Source organism: Rhinolophus hipposideros (genome assembly GCF_964194185.1).
Source record: "Rhinolophus hipposideros genome assembly, chromosome: 21".
Classification (NCBI taxonomy): Eukaryota; Metazoa; Chordata; class Mammalia; order Chiroptera; family Rhinolophidae; genus Rhinolophus; species Rhinolophus hipposideros.
In genome coordinates this window covers 43563258-43574516 of record NC_138067.1, presented here as the reverse complement: position 1 = coordinate 43574516, position 11259 = coordinate 43563258, and the positions used below count along the sequence as shown (strand labels likewise).

At 51.4% G+C, this 11259-nt stretch overlaps 2 protein-coding genes across 8 annotated transcripts in view; one reads left to right on the top strand and one right to left on the bottom strand.

Moving 5' to 3' along the window:
• The window catches only part of FUT2 (fucosyltransferase 2 (H blood group)), a 29626-nt gene that overhangs the window by 17056 nt on the left and 1311 nt on the right, over positions 1-11259 (bottom strand). The window contains exons 1-2 of one of the 4 annotated variants that reach the window (XM_081031786.1): positions 11035-11197; positions 8399-8554 (exon numbers count right to left, since the gene is read on the bottom strand). The exons of 1 other annotated variant lie outside the window; for it this stretch is intronic. In XM_081031786.1, the coding sequence (XP_080887912.1) occupies positions 8399-8436 (38 nt within the window). In that variant the 5' untranslated portion in view covers positions 8437-8554; positions 11035-11197. Of the gene's footprint in view, positions 1-8398; positions 8555-11034; positions 11220-11259 lie in introns of those variants that run through there. 2 more of the 4 variants (XM_081031787.1, XM_081031788.1) reach the window with 2 other exon arrangements.
• Positions 5572-11062, top strand: CA11 (carbonic anhydrase 11). Of its 4 annotated transcripts, none has more exons than XM_081031793.1 (9): positions 5572-6259; positions 6349-6423; positions 7173-7315; positions 8770-8955; positions 9182-9277; positions 9443-9515; positions 9605-9759; positions 9983-10148; positions 10912-11059. In XM_081031793.1, exons 1-9 carry the CDS (start codon positions 6193-6195, stop codon positions 10935-10937), a joined length of 987 nt encoding a protein of 328 aa, XP_080887919.1. In that variant the 5' UTR covers positions 5572-6192; the 3' UTR covers positions 10938-11059. The 4 variants fall into 4 exon arrangements, with proteins under 4 accessions (XP_080887919.1, XP_080887916.1, XP_080887918.1 ...); XM_081031790.1 differs by having other exon boundaries at positions 5609-6259; positions 9152-9277; positions 9959-10148; positions 10912-11062; XM_081031792.1 differs by having other exon boundaries at positions 5609-6259; positions 9959-10148.

Genomic DNA, 11259 nt, shown 5'->3' with positions numbered 1-11259 from the left:
TTTTGATCGATGCTATTATCGCAGCCCCTAGAACACAATAGGTATTCAATAAATATAAATATGTGTTGAATAAATAGGCGGGTCCTATTATTATTCCCATTATACAGATGAAGAAATTGAGGCTCCCAGGGGAACTACATCTTGAGGTGAGGGCAGGGATTGATATGTTCTGGCCAAACCCAGATATGTTTGGGTTTGGCCAGAATTCTTAACCACCTCTTCAATGAAGAAACTAGCTTAGAGAGGCAAGGAGTCTTAGCAACCATCTCACAGCAAGTAGCTGGCATTCAAACTTAGTTCTTTAGATAACAATAGGAAGTAACCCACAGGGTATATTATGAGGATTAAATGCGTTAATAAATGTATATTATGGGCTTAGAACAGTGCCTGGCAGAGTAAAAGCCATTTGAGTTTGTTATTATTTAAACGCCCAGTGGCCATACCTCCCCCAAAAGAGGAGAGCCCAGAAGGCTAGAACATAGATCAAGAGGATTTTGCTAAGCTCCTCAAGGGAGTGGGAATTGAGAGCAGGGAAAGAGGGGTGAAGAGGCCAAGAAGGGCTGTGAGAACCACCCAGGCCTGGAGAGTCCTGGCCGTACTGCCTCCCACCCAGGGGCTGGGGAGGTAGAAGATGAAAGTGAGGAGTGGGCAAGCCCCATATGTTCCTTATGACCCAAACTTTGTTCCCAGCACCCGAGACGAATAAGCGTGAAATCCACATCTGGGAACCACTTCCAGCCTGGCCATTCCCTCTGCCTCTGGGCACTGAGCCCAGTCTGTTTGTGTGCTATATGGCAGCATAGGTGGCTTCCAGAGCTCAGAGGAGACCCCTGACCACTTCAGCATTGCTCTTGGCTTCCTGGAAGAGCAGACTCCTAAAATACATAAGTATGAATAGGAATTTGTGTAGCAGAAAACTGGGAAAGAGCCCAGTTAGAGGAAACTGTCTGTGCAGAGGTCCAGAGGTCAGAGGGCCTTGCGTGGTAAGAAAAGAGAGCTGAGACTGGGGATTGGTGGTGGCCAGGGCATGGGGGTCCTCTAAGGCCAGACTGAAGGCTTGGGTTCCCCGCCCCCAGGGCACTGGGGAGCCATGGGAGGTCTATGAGCAGGGGTGGGGCAGAATCAGTCCTGTGTGAGAAACAGTGATCTGGACAATCATTGAAGTGGTTCAATTCACAGGGAGACCCCTAGAAGGCCTTGAACCCAGCCTGGAGGTCAGGTAACTTCTCTCAGAGGAAGTGACATCTGAGGTTGATCTTGAAGGACGGAAGGATCTGGTCATGACAAGACAGGCTGAGAGGTGGGGGACTTCGTCCAGGGGTGCTGGAAGCTATGGGATACCTGTGATTAGGGAGAGGCAGGCTCAACTCTATGTGTAGAAAGACCCCTCTGGGGTCTGTGGAGGACAGACTGAAGGGGGAAGGAGGCTGAATGGGGATTGAGGGCCTCATCTCCAGGAAGTCTTCCCTGATCTCTCAGGCTGGGCTCTGTGCCACTTCCCTACTCTGCCGCTTCCTAACTGTAACTCTGGGGAAAAGACACTGGTGGGAAAAGATGAGGTTTGAGCCAAGGGCAGGGGTATGGGGACAGAAAGAGAGTCGGGAAAATATTACCACATGGGGAAGCCTTCCTCTTAATCCCACATGAAAAAAATTGTTTACCCATTTCTGAATGCTAAAGTCCCTATATTTTTACTTTATTCACTCACTTATTCATTCATTCAACATACTGTGTTTCTCCGAAAATAAGACCTAGCCGGACCATCAGCTCTAATGCGTCTTTTGGAGCAAAAATTAATATAAAACCTGGTCTTATTTTAATATAATATAAGATTGGGTCTAATATAATATAATACCAAGTCTTATTTTAATATAAGATCAGATCTTATATTAAAATAAGACCGGGTCTATAATATAATATAATATAATATAATACCCATTCTTATTTTAATATAAGATTAGGTATATAATATAATACAATATAATATCAGGTCTTATATTAATTTTTGCTCCAAAAGACGCATTAGAGCTGATGGTCCGACTAGGTCTTATTTTCGGGGTAACACGGTATTCTCCTGAAGTCTCCCTGGTAAATGCTAAGACCTGAGTCAGAGCCGGGACTTGACCTGGAGGGGCTCCCAGTCTGGGAGGGTTGGCTAGAAGAGAGACCCAGGTACAGTCACATCTGGTATGATGTGTAATAATGGAGGCAGCACAGGGCCCAGCCTGGGAAATCAAGGAAGACTTCCTGCAGGAAGCAAAGCCCTCGCTGGAAAGCCCTTGAAGAAAATTCAAGTGTCTCCCAGGCAGATGGGAGAGGGCCAGAATCTCTAGGAAGAGAAAGCAGGAACATTTTTCATTCAATCATGACCAGTTTCTCTCCTGAGGACCCCCATGTGCCTTGTGTGGAGTGATGCTGGGGACCCAGAGATGGTTCAGGCCTGGGGCCTTGAGGGAGACATGTGAGGATAGTCCCCTCCAGTGAGATCTGTGCTCTAATGGAGGTAGCACAAGGCATTGGGAATGTCCACAGCCAGTAATTACCGAGTCTGGGAAATCAGGGAGGGCTTCCTGGAGGAGGAGAGCCCAACTGTAGGTAGAGCCTGTTCTTTCTGCAGTGTCAGTCCGTCTATCTCTCCCTCCCCATGTATCTCTGGTTCCTTCATTGTCTCTGCCTCTGATGAATTCTATGTTTTTCTTATTTTCCCCGACACTCCCACCCTTGGGGTTGGCTGCTGTAAAAAAATTACCACAAGCTGCGTGGTTTAAAACAACAGAAATTTATTCTCTCACAGTTCTGGAGGCTAGAAGTCCGAAATCAAGATGTCAGCAGGGCCATAGTCCCTCTGAAGGCTCTAGGAGTCTTCCTGGCCTCTTCCAGCTTCTGATGGCTCCTGGCATTCCTTGGCCTGTGGCTACATCTCCCAAACTGCCTCTGTCTTCATATCACCGTCTCCTCTGTCTTGAATCTCTTTCTGCCTTTCTCATACAAGGACCCTTGTCATTGGATTTAGGGTCCACCCAGATAATGTAGGATGATATCATCTTAAGATCATTAATTTAATTACATCTGCAAAGACCCTTTTGCCAAATAAAGTCCGTTCACAGGTTCTAGGCAGACATCTTTTTTTTTGGGGGGGGCACCCATTCAACCAACTACACCTTGGGTGAGTCACTTCCCTCACCCAATCTGTACTCGTATAATGGGCCTGGTACTACCCCACCACCACCTCATGAGGCAGCTTTGAGCGTTGAAATGAAACCTCCAAGTGTGTGGCACAGCCCTAGAATCTGGGAAACTCTCAGTTAGGGCAGCTGCCATTCATTCTGATGGAGAAACATCTCCATCAGAACTGGGTCCTTCTGAGGGTCTCTTCCTGCCATTTTCCCTACTTCTCTGCATATCTCCATCACGTTTTCTCCAACCCTCTTTTCTTTGCTCTTCCTCCCTGCTTCACCATGTCCTATCTATAACTCTGGGCAAATCACCCATGCCCTCTGACTTAAGTTTCCTCATCTGCAAAAGGGGATAATAATAGTTTCTGCTTCATAAGGAGGCTGTGAGGATTATGTGAGAGTTCATAGAAATGCTCAGAACTTTGCCTGGTGTGTAGTAGGTGCTTTATGTGCTGGCTGTTATTGCGGTTTTTATTATTATCATTATCATTATTATTACTGTTTTGTCTTGCCTCTTTTCCCTGTCTCCATAGCGCCCTCTATCGTCAAGAGTCTCTCCCACGCATTTCGGTGTTTCTGAATAAGTGTCTCACCAACCTGTAAGCCTCAACAGTCTTGAAGGGTCTGTCTCTCTCCATTGCTCTCCCTTCCTCTTCCCACCTGTGATGGTTTTAAAATGAGCCCACAAATTCTTTGATGCTCTTTCCTGCAAGAGGGGAGCCCAATCTCTTTCCCTTTGAATGTGGACTGGACATAGTGACTCCTGATGAACAGAATACAGAAGTGATGGTGTGACTTTGAAGATTGTCATATAAGACCCCTCTGTCTTTCTGTCTCCAGCGGAGGAAGCCGGTAGCCATGTAGTGAAAACACTCAAACAACCTTATAGAAAGGCCCACGTGGCGAGGAGCTGAGCCTCCTGCCCACTGCCATCAAGGGAAGCTTGGAAGTGGATCTTCCAGCACTAAGCCAAGCCTTCATATGACTGCAGCCCCAGCTCATAGCCTAACTGCATCCTCATGAGAGGCCCTAAGCCAGAACCACCCAGCTAGATTGTTCCAAACTCCTCACCCTTAGAAACTGAGATAATACATGCTTGTTGCTTTAAGCCACTAAGTTTTAGGGTTATTTGTTATGTGGCAATGGATAATTAATACATACCTTTGCTTCTTGTCTTTTCTCTGTCTCTCTCCATTTTTGCCTCTCTCTGGGTGTCTCTATCTCCCTCCATCTCTAGGTCCTTGAATGTCTATTTCCAGTTCTCTATCTCTGAATGTTTCTGTCTTTCTGACTCTGTTAGTCTCTCCCTTTAGGTCCGTTGGTCTGTTTCCAGGTCTCTCTCCCTCAATCTGGGTCTCTCTGTCTCTGCCATCTGTTCCTTCCTGTTGAGATCTCTTTCTTTGCACAAGTGTCGCTATTTATGGATGTGCACGTGTGTCTGCCTCTTTCTCCCCTCTGGGTCTCTCTGTGCCGAGCTTTAGGTGTGTTTTTATGTCTTTCTGTTTTTGGATCTCTTTTCTGTTTTTGTCCCTCCCCACCTCCCTCCTGTATGGCATCTTGTTCTTCCATCTCGAACCTGCGGGGTGAGTCTCTGCCTCTGGGTCTCTCTGTTTCTAGCTCTAAGTATGTGTTTCTATGTGTGTCTCTCTGTGTGCCACTGGCTATTTCCTCTGCCTCCATCTGTATCTCTCTCCTGTACATTCTCCCCTCTCATTCTGGGTCTCTGTATCTCTCTCACTCTGTGTCTGTCGGCTTCTTGCCTCGAAGCCCGCCCTCCCATCTCTAGCCTGCCGTCTCCCTCCGCCATATCTCAGGCTCCCATTCCCTTCCGGAGCCTCCGCATTCTCCGACTTCACCTCTGGCTCTCTCGCCTGGGCCTTCCCTGCTCCTCCTCCCATCCTCTCCCTTCCTTTCCAGGTCTCTGCCTCCCTCTCTCGGTCAGCGGTGCTCACCGCACGCCAGTCTCCCAGGGGATCCCCCAGCCGGTTTAAGGCAGCCTCTGGCGGAGGCCGGAGTGGGGCACTGGGCAGGGGCTGCAGGCGCTGGTGCAGGCTCCATCCTGGGTCCCTGAGAGCTGGGGAACCCGGATCCTCCGGGGCCAGGGACTTGAGCACGCAGACTTGCGAGGCCTCTCCCAGCTCCACCTTAAGTGTTCCCTCCGCTTTCTGCGGAGGATGGGAACTGCCAGCTTCCCCAGGTGTCCGGGCCACCCCCGCCCCCGTGACCCCCATCGCGGTTTGGGAGCTAGGGAGCAGCCACCAACGACCCCTCCATCCTGCCCCTTGGGCACCACAAACACGCCCCCCCCCCCCACACACACGCCCGGAACGGAATGTTCGCTGCTGTGAGAGCACCCGCCCCCCACCAATAACTACAAAAAAAATTAAATAACACCGAGAGAGACGAGGGGAGGGGAGGAGGGAGGAAGGGATGAGAGAAGAGACAGAGAAACAGAATAGGCAGGATAGGAGGCGGTGGAGGGCGGGGGGGAGAGAGAGGGAGAGAGGGAGATAGAGAGAGAGAGAAGCTCAGGCAGTGAGGGAGAGAGAGAGGAGGTGAAGAGGGAGAGAAGGGAGAAAGAAGGTAGGAGCAGAGAAGAGAGAGAGTGAGGAGAAGGAGGTGAGGGAAGCAGAATGGAGACATGGAGTTAGGTGGCTTGGGAGAGCTTAATAAAACGACAGCCAACAGGGGGTGTGGATTAGAAACCAGGAGGTAAACCCAGAGAGAAACAGAAGGCAGAGAGAGGAGTAGAAGGATCAGGAGACAGAGGGATACTGGAGGGTTGGGGAGGAAGGTGGAGAGGCACAGAGAAGGGGAGAGAAGAGAGGAGTGGGTTGGGGGTGGGGTCTCAGTCCCCAGCTGCATTGGTATTTAGGAATATTTGGGAACCAGGACTCCCCGTGGGGAGGAGAGGAAGGCTGGAAGTCCTGGAGGGACAGGGTCCCACAGAGAGGAGAGGAGCTGAGAGAGAGGGACCCGGGGGCTGGGAAGGGGTCTCCCAGAGGCCTCCCCGGGGATGGGGGGTGCAGCTCGTCTGAGCACCCTTGGAGCGCTGGTACTCTGGGCTGCACTGGGGACGGCAGGTAAGGCCTGGGGGTCGGGGCAGGAGCCCCTGAGGGAGGGGTGGGGATTGGGGTGCCAAGGAGAGGGGTTCAGGCTGCTCTCTCCCCAGCTCACATCGGACCGGCACCTGACCCTGAGGACTGGTGGAGCTACAAGGATAATCTCCAGGGAAACTTCGTGCCAGGTGCGGCCAGGGCGGGGCCCCGGGAGTCAGGGGCCCCGAGGAAGGGTCTCCTTCCTCGGTCCCAGGAACCCTCTCCTCCCCAGGAGTGCAAGCTTCTCCCTCCCTCCCTCCCTGAGGAGTCCAGCCCAGCCTCAGAACCCCAGTGGCTCACCATGGGACATTATACATGCGCATTTCAAGTAGTGAGTGGGAGTGAGTAGAAGGAAAGAGAGTGTGGGGGTTGGAAGAGTGTGTGTGTATTTGCAGGGAAAGAGGCAGGCAGGTCCTGGCTCCTGCTCGGAACCAGAGGTTCTGTGGCCCCGTCCCCGCCTTGTCCAGCCCTCTCTTGCAATTCCTCTCCCCAGTACATTCATTATCCAGCTGTGCTACAAGGGAGACTGAAAGAACTACAACTCCCATGGGCTCTGGGGCAAGCCAGCATGGATGGCTAGGCTTGCAGTCCTTAGGCCTGCTGGGAGTTGTAGTTTTTTCCCTAATGACTTCATTTAAGATGTGTTTGATCAAGGTGAGGCTTGGAGGTGTTGGGAGAGAGCGGGGGTATGGGGGGTGTCTTACGAAACTCCTCCAAGATTCTTCTAGGACTCAGGATTCTGGATTCCAGCCCCCTCCTCCCTCAGACCCAGGAGTCTAGGTCACCAGCCCTTCCTCTCCTGGGATCCAGGAGTCCAGAACACAGCCTTCTGAGCAGATGCCAATGTTAGGATCCTATTTCTGACTCCCTTTGCTCTCTGCCCTGCCCCTGCCCTCAGGGCCTCCCTTCTGGGGCCTGGTGAACGCAGCCTGGAGTCTGTGTGCGGTGGGGAAGCGGCAGAGCCCCGTGGATGTGGAGCTGAAGAGGGTCCTTTATGACCCCTTCCTGCCCCCACTGAGGCTCAGCACTGGGGGAGAAAAGGTAAGAGGCCTGGTGGGAGGGGTTACCGGATCCACTGTGGTGGGCATGAGTGGAGGCCACGTGGGGTGCAGAGGTAGGAGGCCAGTCTTCAGGAAGAAGAAGTATATGATGGGTGGAGAGGAGGCTCCTTCCACTCTAAAATGTTATCACCTGTTCTTCTATCCCCACATATGGCTCCCTAGTCTCCCCATCTCCGCAGAAGCAATGGTTGAACAGACTGTTTCCTGTGTCAGGCACTGTCTTAAAAACTTGTTAAACGCTCTAATCCTCACAGCAACCCCACCATATAGGTGCTATTATTATCCTTATGGAAGCAGAAACTGAAGCACAGAGAGCTTAAATTGCATGCCTGAGATTATAGAGCTAGAGATTATAAAGCAGTGTGGTCCCAGCATCCATGCTCTTGCCCACTTTGCAATGCCAATTCTTATAAGAGCCAACAGCATCCTTCACTCAGCTGTCTCAGCTAAAAGCCTCGGAGCCATTCCCCATCCTGTTCTCTCCTTCATTCCCATTTCCAATCTGTGTCCTTTCTAGTCTCCTTGCTACATCTCATTCAAATCTTTTCACTTCTTGTTGCCTCCACTGCATCCACCATCGTCTTGCACCTGGACTGGTGCCATAACTTCCTTGCTGGCCTGCCTCTCTGCCTCTTGCAATCCACTTTCCTAGAGAAAATCTTTAAAAACACAAACCAAATCATACCACTCTCCTGCTCAATATCCCTCTGCAAGAATAAGTAATATAATAACAGCAAACATTTAATAGCATGTACCATGTGCCTGGCACTGTGTCAATTATTTAAATGATAATACAAAATACTCCATCATTGTCCATCTGGTTCCCATCACCATTCTCTCCTTCGGTCACTGGGCTCTGGTCCCACTGGCCTCTTTGCTGTCACTAAAACAGGCCACCTCTGGACCTTTGTACTTGATGTTCTTTCTCCTTGGAATGTCCTCCTCCCTGTTCTTTGCAACTAACCCCTACTATCATCCTTCATGTTTCCATTCAAATGTCACATCCTGATGGAAGCCTTTCCTGACCTCCCCCTCCACTCCAATCTAGGCCAGATTTCTATACTTTGTCAGAGTTCCCAGTTCTTCCCAGCATGAGCACATGATATAATTAATTAAGCAGTTACTTATGTGACTCAGTATTTATTGTCTGTCTCTCCCCCATCAGAACATATGCTCCATGAAGCCCAGGATTTTTGTCTACTTGCTCATTGTTCTCCTCCTGGCATCCATGGCACATAGTAGCAGCTCAATAAATATTTAATTAAGTAAATGCACCAATATTGAGCACCTACCATGGACCAGCACAGAGCCTGAACGTTGGTGCTCAATCTATGCTGAATGATTAAATGATTGTTGGAAGCGTACAATGGAGGAACGGAAATGGGAGGAAAGAGATCTTCTGTGTCCCTGTGACAACTTCTACCTCTCCCACAGCTCCGGGGAACCCTGTACAACACAGGTCGCCACGTCTCCTTCCTGCCTGCACCTCGGCCTGTGGTCAATGTGTCTGGGGGTCCTCTCCTTTACAGCCATCGACTCAGTGAACTGCGGCTGCTATTTGGAGCACGTGATGGAGCTGGCTCTGAACACCAAGTCAATCACCAGGGCTTCTCTGCTGAGGTGGTGGTCACTGACCTCTGACCCAATTCCTCCCTAGCCCTGAGTAGACCCAATTCCTCCCATCTCACCCTCCTCTTAATGCCTCACTTAATCCTCCCCACAGAACTGCCCCCACCCCCAGCACTGATCCTTAATCTGACTTGGGAAACCCAAAGGTCCAGAGAGCTGCACCCATTCTCTTCTCCCCTTGTGCCAGGGGACCCCACTCTCTGTGCTCCCCTCCCAGGTGCAGCTCATCCACTTCAACCAAGACCTCTATGGGAACCTCAGCGCTGCCTCCCGGGGCCCCAATGGCCTGGCCATTCTCAGCCTCTTTGTCAATGTGAGCCCAGGCAAAATTCAGAGGGAGGGAGGAGCTGGGCACCTGGAATCTGCGGTTTGAGGAAGAGGGAGGCTGGGAGGCCCAGACTCCTGCGTCCTGAGGGAGGAAGAGATGGGGGACTTGGACTTCTGGATTCCTACTTCCTCACCTCGTACCCCCACACAGGTGGCTGGTAATTCAAATTCATTCCTCAGCCGCCTCCTTAACCGTGACACCATTACCCGCATCTCCTACAAGAGTAAGTCCCTGGTGGGTTGGTGGGGTGTGTGCACATGAGGGTAGCTCAAGAAAGGTACTCCTCTTCACTCTGGTCTCATATGCCTGCAGATGATGCCTACTTTCTTCAAGACCTGAGCCTGGAGCTCCTATTCCCTGAGTCCTTTGGCTTCATCACCTATCAGGGCTCTCTCAGCACCCCGCCCTGCTCAGAGACTGTCACCTGGATCCTCATTGACCGGGCCCTCAATATCACCTCCCTCCAGGTGACCCTCAGCCTCCTCCCCACATACACCCTACTGCATCACCTACCCTCCTTTCCCACGTTGACAAGGAATTGGAGGGGTGGAGAGGGTCAGATAACACTTGGGGCTGGGGTGGGGCTGAACAAGGCCCCTCCCAACGGCTCCTACGGGCGGGACTTCCTTTATGACGTCACCAGGACCATTCATTATTCACTCCCAGTTTCCCGCCCCCTTCCCGCGGCAGATGCATTCCCTGAGACTCCTGAGCCAGAATCCTCCATCCCAGATCTTCCAGAGCCTCAGCGGTAATGGCCGGCCCGTGCAGCCCTTGGCCCACAGGGCCTTGAGGGGCAACAGGGACCCCCGGCACCCCGAGAGGCGCTGCCGAGGCCCCAACTACCGCCTGCATGGTATGGTCCCATCTGCCATCCCCCACGTTTTGGTCTAACCCGCGTATGTGTCTCTCCGTGGTGTGTCAGTATGATACAGTCCTACCACCGCCTTGCTGCTTCTGTTTGGCCAGCTCCCTGAGTTCTCACTCGCCCTTTCTCCCTCCTCCCTGCGTGTCAACACGCTACAGCCCACCTTCCTGACATAGACCATTGCTGGTCCATGATTTGTATTTCCTTTTCACAACTTGCAACTTGGTATATAACTCGTTCCTTGTGGTATGATTAACTATTAGTCCGTAGTTCCTATTACTATGGCTTTCCAAAGTGGGACAGGCCGGATCCATTCCCTGTGTCCATGTGGTATAACCCTATGCTTCTTCCACAATCTGATCGCCCTCTGTACGGATAATCAATACGGCACAATCCCTTTCCCTTCCTACTACCTCCTCATAGTTCAGCCCAGTGATCTAAACGGCCACCTCTCTGTCTTCTCAACATGGTACAGTCCCGAACACCCCAAGAACACCTTTATGTAGTTTAGCCTAATGTTGAAACTGGACGTCCCTAATCCACCCTCCTGCTTCCTCCCTACTGCTCAGTCCACTGCCGTACTATTTCCACCATCTTTTTAACCTGGTGCATTCCGGTTCCCCCTTCTCGGGCTCCCGGTGGTAGAGCCCTACTCGGCCCAGCCCCCGCCCCCTACACGCCCCTTGCACGCCCCCTGCACGTTCCATCCTAAGGTATCTTAAAACTAACGCCCCCGACCGGTGTCTTACAGTGGATGGTGCCCCCCACGGTCGCTGAGACTCCCCATCGTGGATTGCGCCTGCCCTGTTAAACCTCCCTCCGAGGGGAGGGGAGTCACCCCAAAACAAAGTTATTAAAGGGACAGAATACTTACTGTTTTTCAGTGGTCTGATTCTAGGCGCGGCGGGAAAATATTTGGATGTTACAGAATGGCAGCCTTCTTCGACAACCCAATCTACCTCTTCCTAAACCCCACTACTCGGTTTTTGGCTTCCTGTTATCCTGAACAGTCATTTGAATATGCGGCTCCTTTAAGCGGCTCCTCTTCCCCCCACCCCCACTCTACAGGTCAGGCAGCACGCGCAGAGCCATGTGCTTC

Coding starts and splice junctions, on each gene's coding strand:
- CA11 (XM_081031790.1), top strand. CDS start 6,193: ATGGGGGGTGCAGCTCGTCTGAGCACCCTTGGAGCGCTGGTACTCTGG. Junction 9,278..9,442: donor TTCTCAGCCTCTTTGTCAAT/GTGAGCCCAGGC, acceptor ACCCCCACACAG/GTGGCTGGTAATTCAAATTC. Junction 9,760..9,958: donor TCAATATCACCTCCCTCCAG/GTGACCCTCAGC, acceptor ATTCACTCCCAG/TTTCCCGCCCCCTTCCCGCG.